Source organism: Mobula hypostoma, chromosome 5, assembly GCF_963921235.1.
Source record: "Mobula hypostoma chromosome 5, sMobHyp1.1, whole genome shotgun sequence".
Taxonomy (NCBI): domain Eukaryota; kingdom Metazoa; phylum Chordata; class Chondrichthyes; order Myliobatiformes; family Myliobatidae; genus Mobula; species Mobula hypostoma.
Window position 1 is genome coordinate 118,645,812 of NC_086101.1, and position 18,525 is coordinate 118,664,336.

Here is an 18,525-nt window from a genome sequence, read left to right on the forward strand (position 1 = left end):
AGCCTCAGAATAGAGGGCTGCCATTGTAGGATGAAGATAAAGAGGAATTTCTTTAGCCAGAGAGTGGTGAATCTGTGGAATTTTTTGCCACAACAGCTGTGGAGACCAAGTCTTTATGTATATTTAAGGCAAAGGTTCATAGATTCTTGATCGGTCAAAGCATGAAGGGATACGGGGAGAAGGCAGGAGAACAAAACACATCGATGAAGGTAGAGAAGTGGATGTAGTGTATATGGATTTCAGTAAGACATTTGATAAAGTTCCCCATGCAAGGCTCATTTGGAAAGTGAGGCATGGGATCCAAGGAGACCTTGCTTTGTGGATCCAGAATTGGCTTGCCCACAGAAGGCCTTGTAGATGGTTGTAGATGGTTCATATTCTGCATGGAGGACGGTGACCAGTGGTGTTCCACAGGGGGCAGCCTTCTTTGTGATTTTTGTAAATGACCGGGATGAGGAAGTCGAAGGGTGGGTTAGTAAGTTTGCTGTTGACACAAAAGCTGGGGATGTTGCGGATAGTCTGGAGGGTTGTCAACGGTTACAGCGGGACATCGAGGTCAAATCTGAAAACAGAATATAATATTAATGGTAAGACTCTTGGCAGTGTGGAGGATCAGTGAGATCTTGGAGTCCATGTCCATAGGACACTCAAAGTTGCTGTGCAGGTTGAGAGTGTTGTTAAGAAGGCGTATGGTGTGATGGCCTTCATCAACCATGGGATTGAGTTCAAGAGCTGTGAAGTAATGTTGCAGCTATATAAGACCCCACTTGGAGTACTGTGTTCAGTTCTGGTCACCTCATTACAGGAAGTATGTGGATACTATAGGGGGAGTGCCAAGGAGATTTACGAGGATTTTGTGTGGATTGGGGAGCATGCCTTATGAGAATAAGTTGAGTGAACTTGGCCTTTTCTCCTTGGAGCGACGGAGGATGAGAGGTGACCTGACAGAGGTGTATAAGATGATGAGAGGCATTGATCTTGTGGATAGTCAGAGGCTATTTCTCAGGGCTGAAATGGCTAGCACAAGGGGGCATAGTTTTAAGGTGCTTGGAAGTAGGCACAAGGGGGATGTCAGAGGGTAATTTTTTTACACAGAAAGTGATGGGTATGTGGAATGTACTGCCAGCGACGGTGATAGAGGTGGATGCAATAGGGTCTTTTAAGAGACTCTTAGGTAAGTACATGGAGCTTTGAAAAATGGAGGGCTATGTGCTAGGGAAAGTCTAGGCAGTTTCTAGAGTAGGTTACATGGCCGGCACAACATAGTTGGCCAAATGGCCTAATTCAGCTCCTATATCTTATGATCATGTTTTTATCACACACTCCCAGGGTCAGACACAGAGTGAAGCTCCCTCTACACTGTCCCATCACACACTCCCAGAGTCAGACACAAAGTGAAGCTGCCTCTACACTGTCCCATCACACACTCCCAGGGTCAGACACAGAGTGAAGCTCCCTCTACACTGTCCCATCACACACTCCCAGGGTCAGACACAGAGTGAAGCTGCCTCTACACTGTCCCATCACACACTCCCAGGGTCAGACATAGAGTGAAGCTCCCTCTACACTGTCCCATCACACACTCCCAGGGTCAGATACAGAGTGAAGCTGCCTCTACACTGTCCCATCACACACTCCCAGGGTCAGACATAGAGTGAAGCTCCCTCTACACTGTCCCATCACACACTAGTAGGGTTATACACAGAGTGAAGCTCCCTCTACACTGTCCCATCACACACTCCCAGGGTCAGACACAGAGTGAAGCTCCCTCTACACTATCCCATCACACACTCCCAGGGTCAGACACAGAGTGAAGCTCCCTCTACACTGTCCCATACACAGTCCCAGGGTCAGACCCAAAGTGAAGCTCCCTCTACACTGTCCCATCACACACTCCCAGGGTCAGACCCAAAGTGAAGCTCCCTCTACACTGTCCCATCACACACTCCCAGGGTCAGACCCAAAGTGAAGCTCCCTCTACACTGTCCCATCACACACTCCCAGGGTCAGACATAGAGTGAAGCTCCCTCTACACTGTCCCATCACACACTAGTAGGGTTATACACAGAGTGAAGCTCCCTCTACACTGTCCCATCACACACTCCCAGGGTCAGACACAGAGTGAAGCTCCCTCTACACTATCCCATCACACACTCCCAGGGTCAGACACAGAGTGAAGCTCCCTCTACACTGTCCCATACACAGTCCCAGGGTCAGACCCAAAGTGAAGCTCCCTCTACACTGTCCCATCACACACTCCCAGGGTCAGACCCAAAGTGAAGCTCCCTCTACACTGTCCCATCACACACTCCCAGGGTCAGACACAGAGTGAAGCTCCCTCTACACGGTGCCATCACACACTCCCAGGGTCAGACACAGAGTGAAGCTCCCTCTACACTGTCCCATCACACACTAGTAGGGTTATACACAGAGTGAAGCTCCCTCTACACTGTCCCATCACACACTAGTAGGGTTATACACAGAGTGAAGCTCCCTCTACACTGTCCCATCACACACTAGTAGGGTTATACACAGAGTGAAGCTCCCTCTACACTGTCCCATCACACACTCCCAGGGTCAGACACAGAGTGAAGCTCCCTCTACACTATCCCATCACACACTCCCAGGGTCAGACACAGAGTGAAGCTCCCTCTACACTGTCCCATCACACACTCCCAGGGTCAGACACAGAGTGAAGCTCATTGAAACCTATTGAATGGTGAAAGCCTTGATAGAGTGGATGTGGAGAGGATGTTTCTTATAGTGGGATAGTTTAAGACCAGAGCACACAGCCTCAGAATAGAGGGCTGCCATTGTAGGATGAAGATAAAGAGGAATTTCTTTAGCCAGAGAGTGGTGAATCTGTGGAATTTTTTGCCACAACAGCTGTGGAGACCAAGTCTTTATGTATATTTAAGGCAAAGGTTCATAGATTCTTGATCGGTCAAAGCATGAAGGGATACGGGGAGAAGGCAGGAGAACAAAACACATCGATGAAGGTAGAGAAGTGGATGTAGTGTATATGGATTTCAGTAAGACATTTGATAAAGTTCCCCATGCAAGGCTCATTTGGAAAGTGAGGCATGGGATCCAAGGAGACCTTGCTTTGTGGATCCAGAATTGGCTTGCCCACAGAAGGCCTTGTAGATGGTTGTAGATGGTTCATATTCTGCATGGAGGACGGTGACCAGTGGTGTTCCACAGGGGGCAGCCTTCTTTGTGATTTTTGTAAATGACCGGGATGAGGAAGTCGAAGGGTGGGTTAGTAAGTTTGCTGTTGACACAAAAGCTGGGGATGTTGCGGATAGTCTGGAGGGTTGTCAACGGTTACAGCGGGACATCGAGGTCAAATCTGAAAACAGAATATAATATTAATGGTAAGACTCTTGGCAGTGTGGAGGATCAGTGAGATCTTGGAGTCCATGTCCATAGGACACTCAAAGTTGCTGTGCAGGTTGAGAGTGTTGTTAAGAAGGCGTATGGTGTGATGGCCTTCATCAACCATGGGATTGAGTTCAAGAGCTGTGAAGTAATGTTGCAGCTATATAAGACCCCACTTGGAGTACTGTGTTCAGTTCTGGTCACCTCATTACAGGAAGTATGTGGATACTATAGGGGGAGTGCCAAGGAGATTTACGAGGATTTTGTGTGGATTGGGGAGCATGCCTTATGAGAATAAGTTGAGTGAACTTGGCCTTTTCTCCTTGGAGCGACGGAGGATGAGAGGTGACCTGACAGAGGTGTATAAGATGATGAGAGGCATTGATCTTGTGGATAGTCAGAGGCTATTTCTCAGGGCTGAAATGGCTAGCACAAGGGGGCATAGTTTTAAGGTGCTTGGAAGTAGGCACAAGGGGGATGTCAGAGGGTAATTTTTTTACACAGAAAGTGATGGGTATGTGGAATGTACTGCCAGCGACGGTGATAGAGGTGGATGCAATAGGGTCTTTTAAGAGACTCTTAGGTAAGTACATGGAGCTTTGAAAAATGGAGGGCTATGTGCTAGGGAAAGTCTAGGCAGTTTCTAGAGTAGGTTACATGGCCGGCACAACATAGTTGGCCAAATGGCCTAATTCAGCTCCTATATCTTATGATCATGTTTTTATCACACACTCCCAGGGTCAGACACAGAGTGAAGCTCCCTCTACACTGTCCCATCACACACTCCCAGAGTCAGACACAAAGTGAAGCTGCCTCTACACTGTCCCATCACACACTCCCAGGGTCAGACACAGAGTGAAGCTCCCTCTACACTGTCCCATCACACACTCCCAGGGTCAGACACAGAGTGAAGCTGCCTCTACACTGTCCCATCACACACTCCCAGGGTCAGACATAGAGTGAAGCTCCCTCTACACTGTCCCATCACACACTCCCAGGGTCAGACACAGAGTGAAGCTGCCTCTACACTGTCCCATCACACACTCCCAGGGTCAGACATAGAGTGAAGCTCCCTCTACACTGTCCCATCACACACTCCCAGGGTCAGACACAGATTCACCACCCTCTGGCTAAAGAAATTCCCCTTCATTTTCATTTTAAATGGACGTCCTTCTATACTGAAACTGTGCCCTCTGGCCCTAGATTCCCCCACTCTATCATCCTCTTCACTCTATCTGGACCTTACAACATTCGATAGGTTTCAGTGAGATCCCCCTCATACTTCTAAACTCCAATGAGTACAGGCCCAGAGCCACCAAACCCTCCTCATAAGTTAACACTTTCATTCCTGAGATAAATCTTGAGAACTTCCTCTGGGCTGTCCCCAATGCTAGTACATCTTTTCTTAGATAAGGGGCTCAAGACTACGCACAAATCTCCAAAAGTCTTACAAAGCCTCAGCATTACATCTTTGTTTTTATATTCTAGTCCTCTCGAAATGATTACTAACATTGCACTTGTCTTCTTCACCACTGGCTCTACAAATTAACTTTTAGGGAATCCTGCATGAGAACTCCCAAGTCTCTCTGCACCTCTGATTTTTGAATATTGTCCTCATTTACAAAATAGTCCGTGCCTCTATTCCTTCTACCAAAGTGCATGACCATACACTTACGGACACTGTATTCCATCGGACACTTTGCCCATTCTGCTAATCTGTCCAACTTCTTCTGCAGACTCCCTGCTTCCTCAAAACTATCTACTCTTCCACCCATCTTCGTATCATCTGCAAACTTGGCCACAAACTCATCAATTCTGCCATCCAAGTCCCTGACATATAACGTGAAAAGAAGCGGTCCCAACACCGACCCTGCAGAATATCACTAGTCACCGGCATGAAAAGGCACCCTTTATTCTCAATACCACATGCCCAATGTCAGATGCAGAGTGAAGCTCCCTCTACACTGTCCCATCACACACTCCCAGGGTCAGACACAGAGTGAAGCTCCCTCTACACCGTCCCATCACACACTCCCAGGGTCAGACACAGAGTGAAGCTCCCTCTACACCGTCCCATCACACACTCTCAGGGTCAGACACAGAGCGAAGCTCCCTCTACACCGTCCCATCACACACTCCCAGGGTCAGACACAGAGTGAAGCTGCCTCTACACTGTCCCATCACACACTCCCAGGGTCAGACATAGAGTGAAGCTCCCTCTACACTGTCCCATCACACACTCCCAGGGTCAGACACAGAGTGAAGCTGCCTCTACACTGTCCCATCACACACTCCCAGGGTCAGACATAGAGTGAAGCTCCCTCTACACTGTCCCATCACACACTCCCAGGGTCAGATACAGAGTGAAGCTCCCTCTACACTGTCCCATCACACACTCCCAGGGTCAGACACAGAGTGAAGCTCCCTCTACACTGTCCCATCACACACTCCCAGGGTCAGACATAGAGTGAAGCTCCCTCTACACTGTCCCATCACACACTCCCAGGGTCAGACACAGAGTGAAGCTGCCTCTACACTGTCCCATCACACACTCCCAGGGTCAGACATAGAGTGAAGCTCCCTCTACACTGTCCCATCACACACTCCCAGGGTCAGACACAGAGTGAAGCTCCCTCTACAATGTCCCATCACACACTCCCAGGGTCAGACACAGAGTGAATTTGCCTCTACACTGTCCCAGCACACATTCCCAGGGTCAGACACAGAGTGAAGCTCCCTCTACACTGTCCCATCACACACTCCCAGGGTCAGACACAGAGTGAAGCTCCCTCTACACTGTCCCATCACACACTAGTAGGGTTATACACAGAGCGAAGCTCCCTCTACACTGTCCCATCACACACTCCCGGGGTCAGACACAGAGTGAAGCTCCCTCTACACTGTCCCATCACACACTCCGGGGGTCAGACACAGAGTGAAGCTCCCTCTACACTGTCCCATCACACACTAGTAGGGTTATACACAGAGTGAAGCTCCCTCTACACCGTCCCATCACACACTCCCAGGGTCAGACACAGAGTGAAGCTCCCTCTACACTGTCCCATCACACACCCCCAGGGTCAGACACAGAGTGAAGCTCCCTCTACACTGTCCCATCACACACTCCCAGGGTCAGACACAGAGTGAAGCTCCCTCTACACTGTCCCATCACACACTCCCAGGGTCAGACACAGAGTGAAGCTCCCTCTACACTGTCCCATCACACACTCCCGGGGTCAGACACAGAGTGAAGCTCCCTCTACACTGTCCCATCACACACTCTCAGGGTCAGACACAGAGTGAAGCTCCCTCTACACTGTCCCATCACACACTCCCGGGGTCAGACACAGAGTGAAGCTCCCTCTACACTGTCCCATCACACACTCCCGGGGTCAGACACAGAGTGAAGCTCCCTCTACACTGTCCCATCACACACTCCCGGGGTCAGACACAGAGTGAAGCTCCCTCTACACTGTCCCATCACACACTAGTAGGGTTATACACAGAGTGAAGCTCCCTCTACACTGTCCCATCACACACTAGTAGGGTTATACACAGAGTGAAGCTCCCTCTACACTGTCCCATCACACACTAGTAGGGTTATACACAGAGTGAAGCTCCCTCTACACTGTCCCATCACACACTCCCAGAGTCAGACACAGAGTGAAGCTCCCTTGCATACTCCCAAAGTCAAAGTCGAGTTTGTGGTCATCTGTAGAAGTCCATGTCTGCACAGGTGCAAAGAGAGACTTACTTGGAACAGCATCACTGATATATAGCGTCAGCTGAGCAGCATTCACAAGAAAAACATAATTTAACGTACATTCTGCGGATTTTTATAGGAAGGATACACAATTAGAACCAAGAATATCCAGTTTAGAAGGTCACAAAAGCCTGTCACTGAGAAGGTCTTTGGCTGGGCACATCCGATCTTTGAACACCCACAAAACATTATTGGGAGGGGAAGGCGCGCACACAGATACAAGGAAGGGAGCTGCTGCCCGTGTGCCCTGAGGCTCTAACGTTACAAGTTAGTGTGGGTCTTTCCGGAAGGTTCATATATCACGGACACGGCAACACGAGAGCTGTTAGTGTCCCCGGAGAGCCGATGCTTCAGGTCCTCCGTCTATCCATCTGTGGCTGGGTCAGGGTCAGGGCTCCTTCCCCGCGGGCAGCCGTGCAGGTGTGGAAACTCGGTAGCGTGAGAGACTGAGGGTGTGTAACTTGGTCACGGAGAGTCAGGCACGCAGTCGTGATCGTGGGAATTTGAGTGTGCAAGCTTCCGAGTGTGGCAGTGAGGAAGTGTGAACAGTGACGCTGGTGCGCTTGCTAGCCTGCGAGTGTGAGTGTGCCCGCGTGTCAACCCGCTAGTGAGTACTGAGGGACGGGTGAACGCCCGCGCGTGCGGTCGTGCAAGCACTGGCCCGACGGCGTGTGAAGTGTGCACGGTGTGAGCGTGCAAGGCATATATCTTGTACGGCCGGTGAGCGTGCAAGGAAAGTGAGTGTGTAGGGGTAGTGAGTGTGAGTGAGTGCGAGCCCGGAGGGGTTGGGCATGATGGTGGTCTCCCGATCGGGCCGGGACTCGGGAGGGGGAGGCGGTGGGACCGGGAGGGGAGGCAAGTTCTCAGTGGAGGAACTCTACGGCCTCAACACCAACAAGAAGTCCAAGTCGATGGGACCGCCAGTCCGGCTGCCGAAGGGCCGAGAGCCCGGGCTCAGCGATGACTACCCGGTTACCGAGGAAGCCAGGGCAGCCTGGGAGCGGCAGAAGCTGGAGACCTTCCTCCGCGAATGCTGCATCTCGCTGGCCGACACCGTGTCCCAGCGGACCGGCATGGTCTACAGGTGAGGTGGGGGCTCCCAGTTTGGGATTGCCCTTTCCCGTCCCTTCCCTTCCCTTCGCTTCCCTCCTGCTCCTCCTCAACACCTTCCTCCCTTCAAAAACATCCCCCTCCAGCTCCCTCAACCGAACCACTCTCACCTCAACCTCACTTCATCTCATCCCCAACCTCAACCGCGCCTCCCTCCCTCAGCCTCAACTTCTCTCACCTCATCCTTACCTTCCTCAACCTCACCTCCTCTCCTCAACCTGTCTCACTTTCCTCAACCTCAATCTCACCTCACCCCCCTCAACCTCACTTTCCTCCCTTAACCTCATCTCCTTCCCTCAACCTTACCCCTGATCCTCAACCTCACCTCCTTCCCTCAATCTTACCCCCAAACCCCAACCTCTCACACTTTCCTCAACCTCAATCTCACCTCATCCCCCAACCTCAACTTTACCTCCTTCATCCTCACCTCCCTCATCCTATATTACAGCTGAGTGTCCCATTGATCCTGGCAACAGTTATAAAATATTCAATGTCTTTCTTTTTACAGGAATCTGGGGAAATCAGGTCTCCGAGTGTCTTGTCTGGGTATTGGTGAGTACATGACTATCCTTACATGGAACTGAGTCTGACTGTGCATTCGTGTGTCTCGGACAGCAGAGTGGTTAGCACAACGCTTCACATTACCAGCGACCTGGGTTCAATTCCTGCTGGTGTCAGTCAGGAGCTTGTACGTTCTCCCTGTGACTGTGCGGATTTCCTCTGGGTACTCTGGTTTCCTCCCACGTTCCAAAGACGTACGGATTAGGGTTAGTAAGTCGTGGGCATGCTATGTTGGTGCAGGAAGCGGGGGCACACTTACAGGCTGCCCCCAGCAAAATCCTCAGAGTGACTTGTCTGGGTATTGGTGAGAACATGATCATCCTTCTACAGAATAAGGTGTGTCTGGGGGTGTGCATGTGTCTTGGGCAGCATTGTGGTTAGTGTAGCATCATCTGGGTTCAGTACAGAATTATGAGGGGTATAGACAGGGTAAATGCAAGCAGGCTTTTTCCACTGAGGTTGGCTGGGACTACAACCAGAGGTCATGGGTTAAGGGTAAAAAGTGAAAGGTTTAAGGGGAACATGAGGGGAAACTCCTTCACTCAGAGGGTGGTGAGAGTGTGGAACGAGCTGCCAACGCAAGTGGTGCATGTGAGCTCAATTTCAATGTTTATGAAAAGTTTGGATAGGTACATGGATGGTAGGGGGATGGAGAACTATGGTGTGGTGCAGGTTGAAGGCAGTAGGCAGTTTAAATGGTTTAGCACAGACTAGATGGGCCGAAGGGCTGTACGTTTCTGTGACTATCTATCAGAACAAAATCATTGTTACCTTGGAACCAATTCAGCACAAAAATTACACAAAACTTCAGAATCAGAATCCGGTTTAATATCACCGGCATATGTCATGAAATTTCTTGTCTTTGTGGCTGCAGCACAATGCAGTGCATAATAATAGAGAACTACAGTGAGTATTTAGATATATTAAATAGTTAAATTAAATAAGCTGTGCAAAAATAGAAATAAAAAAGTAGTGAGGCAGTGTTCATGGGTTCAATGTCCATTCAGAAATCTGACAGCAGAGGGAGGAAGCTGTTCCTGAATCACTGAGTGTGTGTCTTCAGGCTCCTGTACCTCCTCCCTGATGGTAGCAATGAGAACCTGGGTGATGGGGGTCCTTAATGATGGATGCCGCCTTTTTGAGACACCGCTCCTTGAAGATGTCCTGGATACTACGGAGGCCAGTGCCCATGATGGAGCTGACTGAGTTTACAACTCTCTGCAGCTTATTTCGATCCTGTGCAGTAGTAAGGAACACAATAAATTTGAATACATGAGATAGTTTTTATACTTAGACTGGATGTCCGTGAACTGATGCTGGGCTGTACACAAAGGGGCCGACAGGAAGTGATGAAGTAGTGGTGGTTGGGAGCGTGGAGGTGTTGATCAGCCTGTCCAAATGTCCGTAGTGTCTGTCTTGACCACTTCCTCAGGCAGCTCATTCCACATACCCACCACCCCCTGAGAGATGACATTGCCCCTCAGGTTCCTCCTATATCTTTCGCCCTCACCTATGACCACATTATGATCTTGCACTGCATCTGCACTGACCCTATCAGCAGTTTTTACACTTATTCTGCGTGGTTATTGTTTTACCTTGTTTGCCCACGAAACACTGTGTCATGCTCTGATCTGCATGAACAGCATGCAAGACAAGTCCATCTCAGTACCTGTGACGATAGTCAAGCAGTGCCACACATCCTGAGGAAAGAAAATGTGTGTAATCACCCGATCTATGTCCCTCATGATTCCTTACCCCTCTGTAAGGTCACCCTCACTCTTCTATGCTCCAAGGACTGAAGTCCTTGTCCTCCCAATCCCTCCCTATAGTCCCTCAAATGTAACTTCTTTGCATTTTTCTGCACCCTTAATGGAAACTTTCCTACAGCTGGGTGATCAAAACCGAACACGACACTCCGAGTGTGGCCTCTCCAACACCCACAACGTAACCTCGCGGCCCCCGTACAGGTTTCCCCTGCCATTCGAAGCTTGAGCGTTCCTGTGAAACGGTTCGTAAGCCGGAATGTCGTAAGGTGAAGAAGCAATTACCATTTATTTATACGGGAAATATTTGTGAGCGTTTGAAGACCCAAAAAATAACCTACCAAATCATGTCAAATAACACATAAAGCTTAAAATAAGAGTAACATATAGTAAAAGCAGGAATGATATGATAAATACACAGCCTATATAAAGTAGAAATACTTTTCTACAATCATTGACGCACTGTTCTCCGTAGCGAAAATCTCACGCAAGCGCTCATGACAGAAACACTCTCTCCAGTAACCTTTAAGCTATGAAGCTGCCAAATCATACCAAATAACACATAAAAATACACAGCCTATATGAAGTAGAATTAATGTATGTACAGTGTAGTATCACTTACTGGAATTGGGAAGACAGCGCAGAGCACACTGATGATGGTGTGTTAGGCTGAGTTGTCGCAGATTGGGGTGGTGCAGTGGTCCCCACCCTCCGGGCAGCCGACTGATACCGATCTGCAAAGCATGCAGGGGGTGAAGCGGTAGCCGGGAGGCACCCTGAACGTCTTTAAGAAAAAAGCCGAAATAAACAAGCTAATTAATTAGGTGCCGCCCGGCACGTAAACGTCGGCCCAGATCAGAGGCGACACAATCGGCAATCGCCTCTGATCTGGGCCGACATTTACGTGCCAGGTGGCACCTAATTAACTAGCTTGTTTATTTTGGCTTTTTTCTTAAAGATATGTTGGGTGCGTCCCAGCTACCACTGCATTCTCCGTGGCAATGTATTGGCCCGCGGCCCGGGGGTTGAGGTGGTGGGACACTGGGGTGTCATCTCATCGTCTGTTTCCATCAGGGCAGCCAGGTCATCTTCTTTTATGTCTGCCTGCCTCAATGTCGAAGGTCGAGGTTTGTCGTCTGCTGTGGCTGATGTGGAAGGCTTGAAAAACGACAGTATGCTTGACTGCTGAGTCTCGCACATTTTTCTATCATACAGTTCTTTGTAAGGAGTCAAACCATCCTGCAAATATGCCCTAAACCTACGTAGCCTTTCAAAATTAAAGTCGTACTTTTCTGCAGTCATTGCAGTGAAAATCTCACGCAGTTGCTTCATGTTCAGTTCCTGGACGACTTCACTTTTGGTCTGTTCACTATTGCATTCGGTTTCGATTGTTATCCTTTCCTCTTCCAATTGCATCAGCTCTTCATCTATCAGTTCTTGGTCATGGGATGCCAAAACCTCTTCATCATCATCTTCGTCAACTTCCACAAGCCAAACTCACTTCGTCCTTACTTTGTTCACCATGATCGAAATGCTTCATTATGTGTAGTTTTACGCTAAGTGTAACACCCTTAAGAGCTCTTTCAGGCTTTTCCGATACCTTAGAACTCATCTTGCAAATGGCTGCTCACAGGCACGTGTTTAAGCAATGCCGGCTAGAATGCATTTCCGGGGGAGGAGCTTGGCTGCTTGGGACGCGCGCTGCCTTTTTTGTAACAGTGAAAACACCTTCTGTTAGCAAAAACAGGTAACTAACGTAGGTCTTTCGTAACAGCGAGGTTTCGTAAAGCAAATGTTTGAAAAGTGGGTGACACCTGTGCTCGATGCCCTGATTGGTGAGGGTCTTTTACTGAGATCTCGCGCAGAATAGGCCCTTCTGGGCCTTCGAGCCACGCTTCCCAGCAATCCCCAGATTTAATCCGAGCCTAACTTCAGGAAAATTAGCAATGACCAATTAACCTACCAACTGGTGTCTCTTTGGACTGTGAGAGGAAACCAGAGCACCTGGAAGAAACCCACGCGGTTCCAGGGAGAACGTACAGACTCCTTACAGGCAGTGGCGGGAATTGAACCCGGGTCACCTGTGCTGTAAAGTGTTGTGCTAACCGCCACACTAAAGACCTGTCCTCACCACCCTGTCAACTTCCATCAGGAGAGCATGGGGAGTGGGTCACTGAAGGTGGGAGTGAGGGGCTTACGGAGAAGCTGGGAGGGGAAGGAACTGGGCTGGCGTTGGGGGGAGTGGGCCGGCGTTGGGGGGAGTGGGCCGGCGTTGGGGGGAGAGGGGTGTCGTTGGGAGAAGTGGGGTGTCGGGAGGAGTCGGGTGTCGTTGGGAGGAGTCGGGTGGCGTTGGGAGGAGTGGGGCGGCGTTGGGGGGAGAGGGGTGTCGTTGGGAGAAGTGGGGTGTTGGGAGGAGTCGGGTGTCGTTGGGAGGAGTCGGGTGGCGTTGGGAGGAGTGGGGCGGCGTTGGGTGAGGGGAGCGGTGTTAGGGGGAGAGGGGTGTCGTTGGGAGGAGTGGGGCGGCGTTGGGGGAGTGGGGTGGTGCTGGGAGGAGTTGGGTGTCATTGGGGGGAGAGGGGTGTCGTTGGGAGGAGTGGGGCGGCGTTGGGGGAGTGGGGTGGTGCTGGGAGGAGTTGGGTGTCATTGGGGGGAGAGGGGTAGCGTTGGGAGGAGTTGGGTGGCGTCTGGGGGGGAGTGGAAATCTCTGGCCTTGGCTCGGTGCCAGTGAGTGGCAGGACCTCACTGGCTGTTCTTTTTCTGTTCACAGGAAGCTGGGTGACCATTGGCTCCCAGGTTTCGGAAGAGGTGAGTGGGAAAAGGCCTCCCTTGCGCTCCTAGGGGAATAGGAATAAGGAAAGGCAGATATTCCCCTTCTGGACGTAGCACTTCTGGCCCCAGCCACTGCTCTGTCCTCATCCCACGTGACACCACCCTCCCCCATCTCCTGTCTGGCTTTGCCACAAGTGCTTCCACACTCTGAGCTTGAGCTGACAAGGAACATCTTCTACTCTACGCACTGCACGCTGGAGGAACTAGGCAGGTCAGGCAGCATCGAGTGGAATAAGGAGTCGACGTTTCGGGCCGAGACCCTCTGTCAGGACTGGAAAGTCATTCCTTTCCTTTCCAGTCTTGAGGAAGGATCTTGGCCCGAAATGCTGACTTTTCATTCCTGTCCGTGGATGCTGCCTGACCTGACGAGCTTCTCCAGCGTTTTGTGTGTGTTGCTCAAGATTTCCAACAACTGTGGAACCTCGTATTTTCCTTTATACTCATAGGATAGGAGCTCACATATCCCCACACCACACCAGCTAAGTTTTATTGAGAAATAATCTCTTGTTGGTTTTGTTAACCCTTGCACAATTGTTGCTCTGAGTATATCTCCCAGTTACCTGGTCTCGGGTGCTCCAATTTCCTCCCACATTCCAATGACACAAGACCATAAGATCTAGGAGCAGAATTAGGCCATTTGGCCCATCGAGTCTGCTCCACCATTTCATCATGGCTGATCCATTTTCCCTCTCAGCCCCAGTCTTCCACCTTCTCCCCGTATCCCTTCATGCCCTGACTAAACAAGAATCTATCAACCTTTGCCTTAAATACACCCAATGACGTGGCTTCCACAGCTGCATGTGACATCGAATTCCACAGATTCACCACCCTCTGGCTAAAGAAATCTCTCCTGAACTCCATTCGAAATGGACATCCCTCTATTCTGAGGCTGTGTCCTCTAGTTAGGCTCCCCCACCACAGGAAACATCCTCTCCACATCCACTCTATTTTCAATATTCGACAGGTTTCAATGAGATCCCCCATAAGTGTTCTGAATTCCAGTGAGTAGAGGCCCTGAGCCATCAAATGCTCCTCACATGTGGGGCCGCTGGGTTAATGGGTCACTGTAAATTGTCCCTGAATGTGTGGGTGAGGAATCGGGGGGGGGCGGAATTGAGAAGGAATAGGTTACAGGAATCATGGGGATGCTGTAGGATAGTCTTGAAGGGTCAAATGGCGTATAATAAATCATGAGGAGAGCTGGGAGTTGAGCCTCACTACTAGGCCTCATGGTGGATATTTACTTGATTACTGGGGGTGTTGGTGCCTGATTTTTCTTCACACCCCCATCTTACCAAATAGGCCACCTTGGTTATCCAATGGGGCCAACTCTAAGCCAGAGGTATACTGGTAATGTAATTAGCTGCTTTTAATTAACCCGTACAATTAAATAGCAGGGGGATTTGATGGGCAGGCAAGGAAGCGTAAACTGGGGAGGAAGCAAATTGATCTAGGGGCTAGCCTGGACCCAGTGGGCTGAATGGTCTCCTTCCCTGTAGAATTGGGTTTAAGTCCATCACCAGAGATGTAGACTGAAACTTCCAGTGCTGATGAAGTGGATGTTTGACCAGCGCCCAAGGGAAAATGAAGGAGATCCCACAGCAGATACTCAAAGCAGAATGGGGTGGCAACCTCTCTAATTTCCCAGCCCAACAACCTCTGGGATCTCACTGTGCATCGCTCGCTCAGTCTCTGCGCAAACCTCATCCCGCAGGTTGCTGAGGACATCCTGACCATGGCCTACGAGAGTGGCATCAACCTGTTCGATACCTCGGAGGTCTACACTTCGGGCAAGTAAGTTATATTCCTGTCCCAGCGTCTTCCTGGGAGGGGTGGGGGTGGGATTCAGTCTGACAACACCTCGCATGTCATTTGTGATTGTTAGACGTAGGTTATGACCAAAGGAAAAATGGCTGGAGTTGCTTAGCACTTTCGTGCAAAGGCATCAACAATCAAACTTTCAAAAATTAGTGAAAATAAAACTGCCGATATTTACGAAAAGATATCTAACAGAAAACTCAATAATAGCATCGTACTATTTTATTCAGTGTGAACTGCTGGCAGTCCCAATCTCTCCCTACCACTGGGAGCAATGAGACCCATGTATTAGGCACCAGGACATACTGTCTTCAGTTACCCACAAAGTTAACTTAAGAGTTAGAATATGGTGCACCTTACAATGGAGTTACAATCATATTACAAAATAAACAGAAGTATCTACCTTAAATGCAGTATACAAACAACATCTACACATTTACACAGCCCTATTACTAAAGAAATGGAATATCCTGCCGTGTATGGCGGGAAAGGCACCGCAAAGCCAACCCGAGTACACCAGCTCACTCTCAACCCATTATGACAATTTACTGGGTGGGAAGACATTGAAGTGTGTACACTGAGCACAATGGCCCAGCAGAGTGTGTGTGTGTGTGTGTGTGTGTGTGTAAAGAGTGTGTTTAGTGAGTGATCTCTGTCACAGTGATTAAGGCCCCCAGTTCCAGATGGTAAGACCCAGAGGCCTATAACTCTAGGCCCCTGATCTCATACCATCCTCTCCTGGGAATCACCCCTCACACCTGATATAGAAACGGAAAACACTACCAATTCTTACCAGTTCAAGCAGCGTTTGTGGAGGTAGAAACTGAGTTGAGAATCGGGGCCAAATGGTTTATAATAAATAACAAGATGAGCAGGGAGGAGAGGCTGGGAGTTGAGCCTCGCTACTAGGCCTCCAGCATTTGTCACAACTGAGGAGTTGAGGAAGAAGGTAGTCTTAAATTTGTAAGAACACATGAAAACAGGAGGAGGAGGAGACCATTCAGCCCTTTGAGCCTGCCCCGCCATTCCATGGCTGATCGGCCCCAGGGTTCATCGCTTCTCTGCCAGTTCTCCATCACCCTCAATTCCCTGAGCTTTCAAAAATCTATCCATCTCCTCTTTAATTCACATTCTCCCCCAGTGATCTGGCCTCCACAACCCACAGGGGTGGCAAATCTATGGCATACAAGCACAAAAATTATGTTGGCACACAGCATGCAGTTCCACCCTCAATTCTTTAAACCCCCACCACAATAAAAAGATACATAACGATTATCCTTACTGCCAAATGAAGCAGCAAATGATCTTTCACACCCGAGAGCAGTGTGATGTCTCACACTGATTCGGTGCCAGCTACACGGTTACGAGAACACGTGAGGTTGGAAGACACGTTTTGAAAACCTCTATTTTTAATCTTTTGGATAGTAAATAGTGACAATAACAATACTATTTAGAAATGAACTAAATTATTTGCAACACACACAAAAGTTGCTGGTGAACACAGCAGGTCAGGCAGCTTCCATAGGAAGAGGTACAGTCGACGTTTTGGGCCGGGACCCTTCGTCAGGACTAACTGAAGGAAGAGATAGTAAGAGATTTGAAAGTGGGACAGTGTGGAAACAGGCCCTAATGGCCCTTTGAGCCACGCCACCCAACAATCCCCAATCTAACCCTAGCCTAATCACAGGACAATTTACAATGACCAATTAACCTACCAACCGGTACCCCTTTGGGAGGAAACCGGAGCACCCGGAGGAAACCCACACGGTCACGGGGAGAGCATACAAGCTCCACAGAGGCAGCAGCGGGAATTGAAGCTGGGTCACAGGTATGATTAGGCATTGTGCTAACCATGTCTCCACAATACTATTTAGAAATTGTCTTTTTAAACTATTAGTATTAATTTTTGATGATGGTTTCTGAAGCGCTTCTTTAATTTCAATCTGTTTCTGTTATACTATTATTAATAGTTAAACAATGAATACACACAAGTATACAACAGACCTCTTCCTTTTACTTTAGAGTCCACAATTACTGTTACTAATTCAATAATAATCTCTGCTCAATGTTGCCATGTCAACTGAGAGAATTTTTAGAAGATTTTCACCAATTTGGGCACATACTCTCAAAAAGCATCTAGAGTATTCCGGGGGTTCACCCCTCTCTGTAAGAAGGTGATCCTAACACACCTTGGTATTAAATGTCTGTCTCCCCATCGATCCCCCCCCACTCCAGCATCTAACTCTGTGCCCTTGTTTGAGACTCTCCTGCTGGTGGAGACTTCTCCACATCATCCTGTCACATCCCCTCAGGGTCGGAGATATTTCTATAAAGTCGCCCATCGTTGCTCTGAACTCTGAGGAATACAGACATAGAGTGGGGGATTATGGATTCAACAGAATGGCTGCATTGGGAGGAGGGGTCAGGTCAAGGGTCAGAGGATGATGAGGTCTGATACAGGGTTAGGCCATACTAATGAAGAATTGAATTGAATTGACTTTATTTCTTACATCCTTTCATGAGGAGTAAAAATCTTTGTCACATCCCCATCTAAATGTGCAGTCATAGTAACTTACAATAATTTATAATAAATAGAATAGTCAATGTAACATAGAAATACACTCAAATCAGCGTGAGTTAATCAGTCTGATGGCCTGGTGGAAGAAGCTGTCTCGGAGCCTGTTAGTCCTGGCTTTTATGCTGTGGTACCATTTCCCGGAATGGAGCAGCTGGAATAGATTGTGGTTGGGATGGCTTGGGTCCCCAATAGTCCTATGGGCCCTTTTTATACACCTGTCCTTGTAAATGTCCTGAATCGTGGGAAGTTCATAACTACAGATGCGCTGGGCTGTCTGCACCACTCTCTGCAGAATCCTGCAATTAGGGGAGGTACAGTTCCCTTACCAGGCAGTGATGCAGCCAGTCAGAATGCTCTCAATTGTGCCCCTGTAGAAAATTCTTAGGATTTGGGGGCCCATGCCAAATTTCCTCAACTATCTGAGGTGAATGAGGTGCTGTTGTGCCTTTTTCACCACATAGCTGGTGTGTACAGAACATGTGAGGTCCTCGGTGATGTGGATGCCGAGGAACTTGAAGCTGTTTACCCTCTCAATCCCAGATTCATTGATGTCAATACGGGTTAGACTGTCTCCACTTCTCTTGTAATCCACAACCAGCTCCTTTGTTTTTGTGACATTGAAGGAGAGGTTGTTTTCTTGATACCACTGTGTCAGAGAGATGACTTCTTCCCTGTAGGTCACCTCGTTATTGTTTGAGAGAAGGCCAATCGATGTAATGTCG

At 49.0% G+C, this 18,525-nt stretch overlaps 1 protein-coding gene across 1 annotated transcript in view; it reads left to right on the top strand.

Annotated features, from left to right (window-relative positions):
* Positions 1-7,938: 7,938 nt before the first annotated feature.
* Positions 7,939-18,525, top strand: part of LOC134347333 (voltage-gated potassium channel subunit beta-2-like) — a 52,287-nt gene continuing 41,700 nt past the window's right edge. The window contains exons 1-4 of the mRNA XM_063049730.1: positions 7,939-8,228; positions 8,763-8,806; positions 13,346-13,383; positions 15,122-15,201. Coding sequence (XP_062905800.1) covers positions 7,939-8,228; positions 8,763-8,806; positions 13,346-13,383; positions 15,122-15,201 — 452 coding nt within the window. The remainder of the gene's footprint in view (positions 8,229-8,762; positions 8,807-13,345; positions 13,384-15,121; positions 15,202-18,525) is intronic.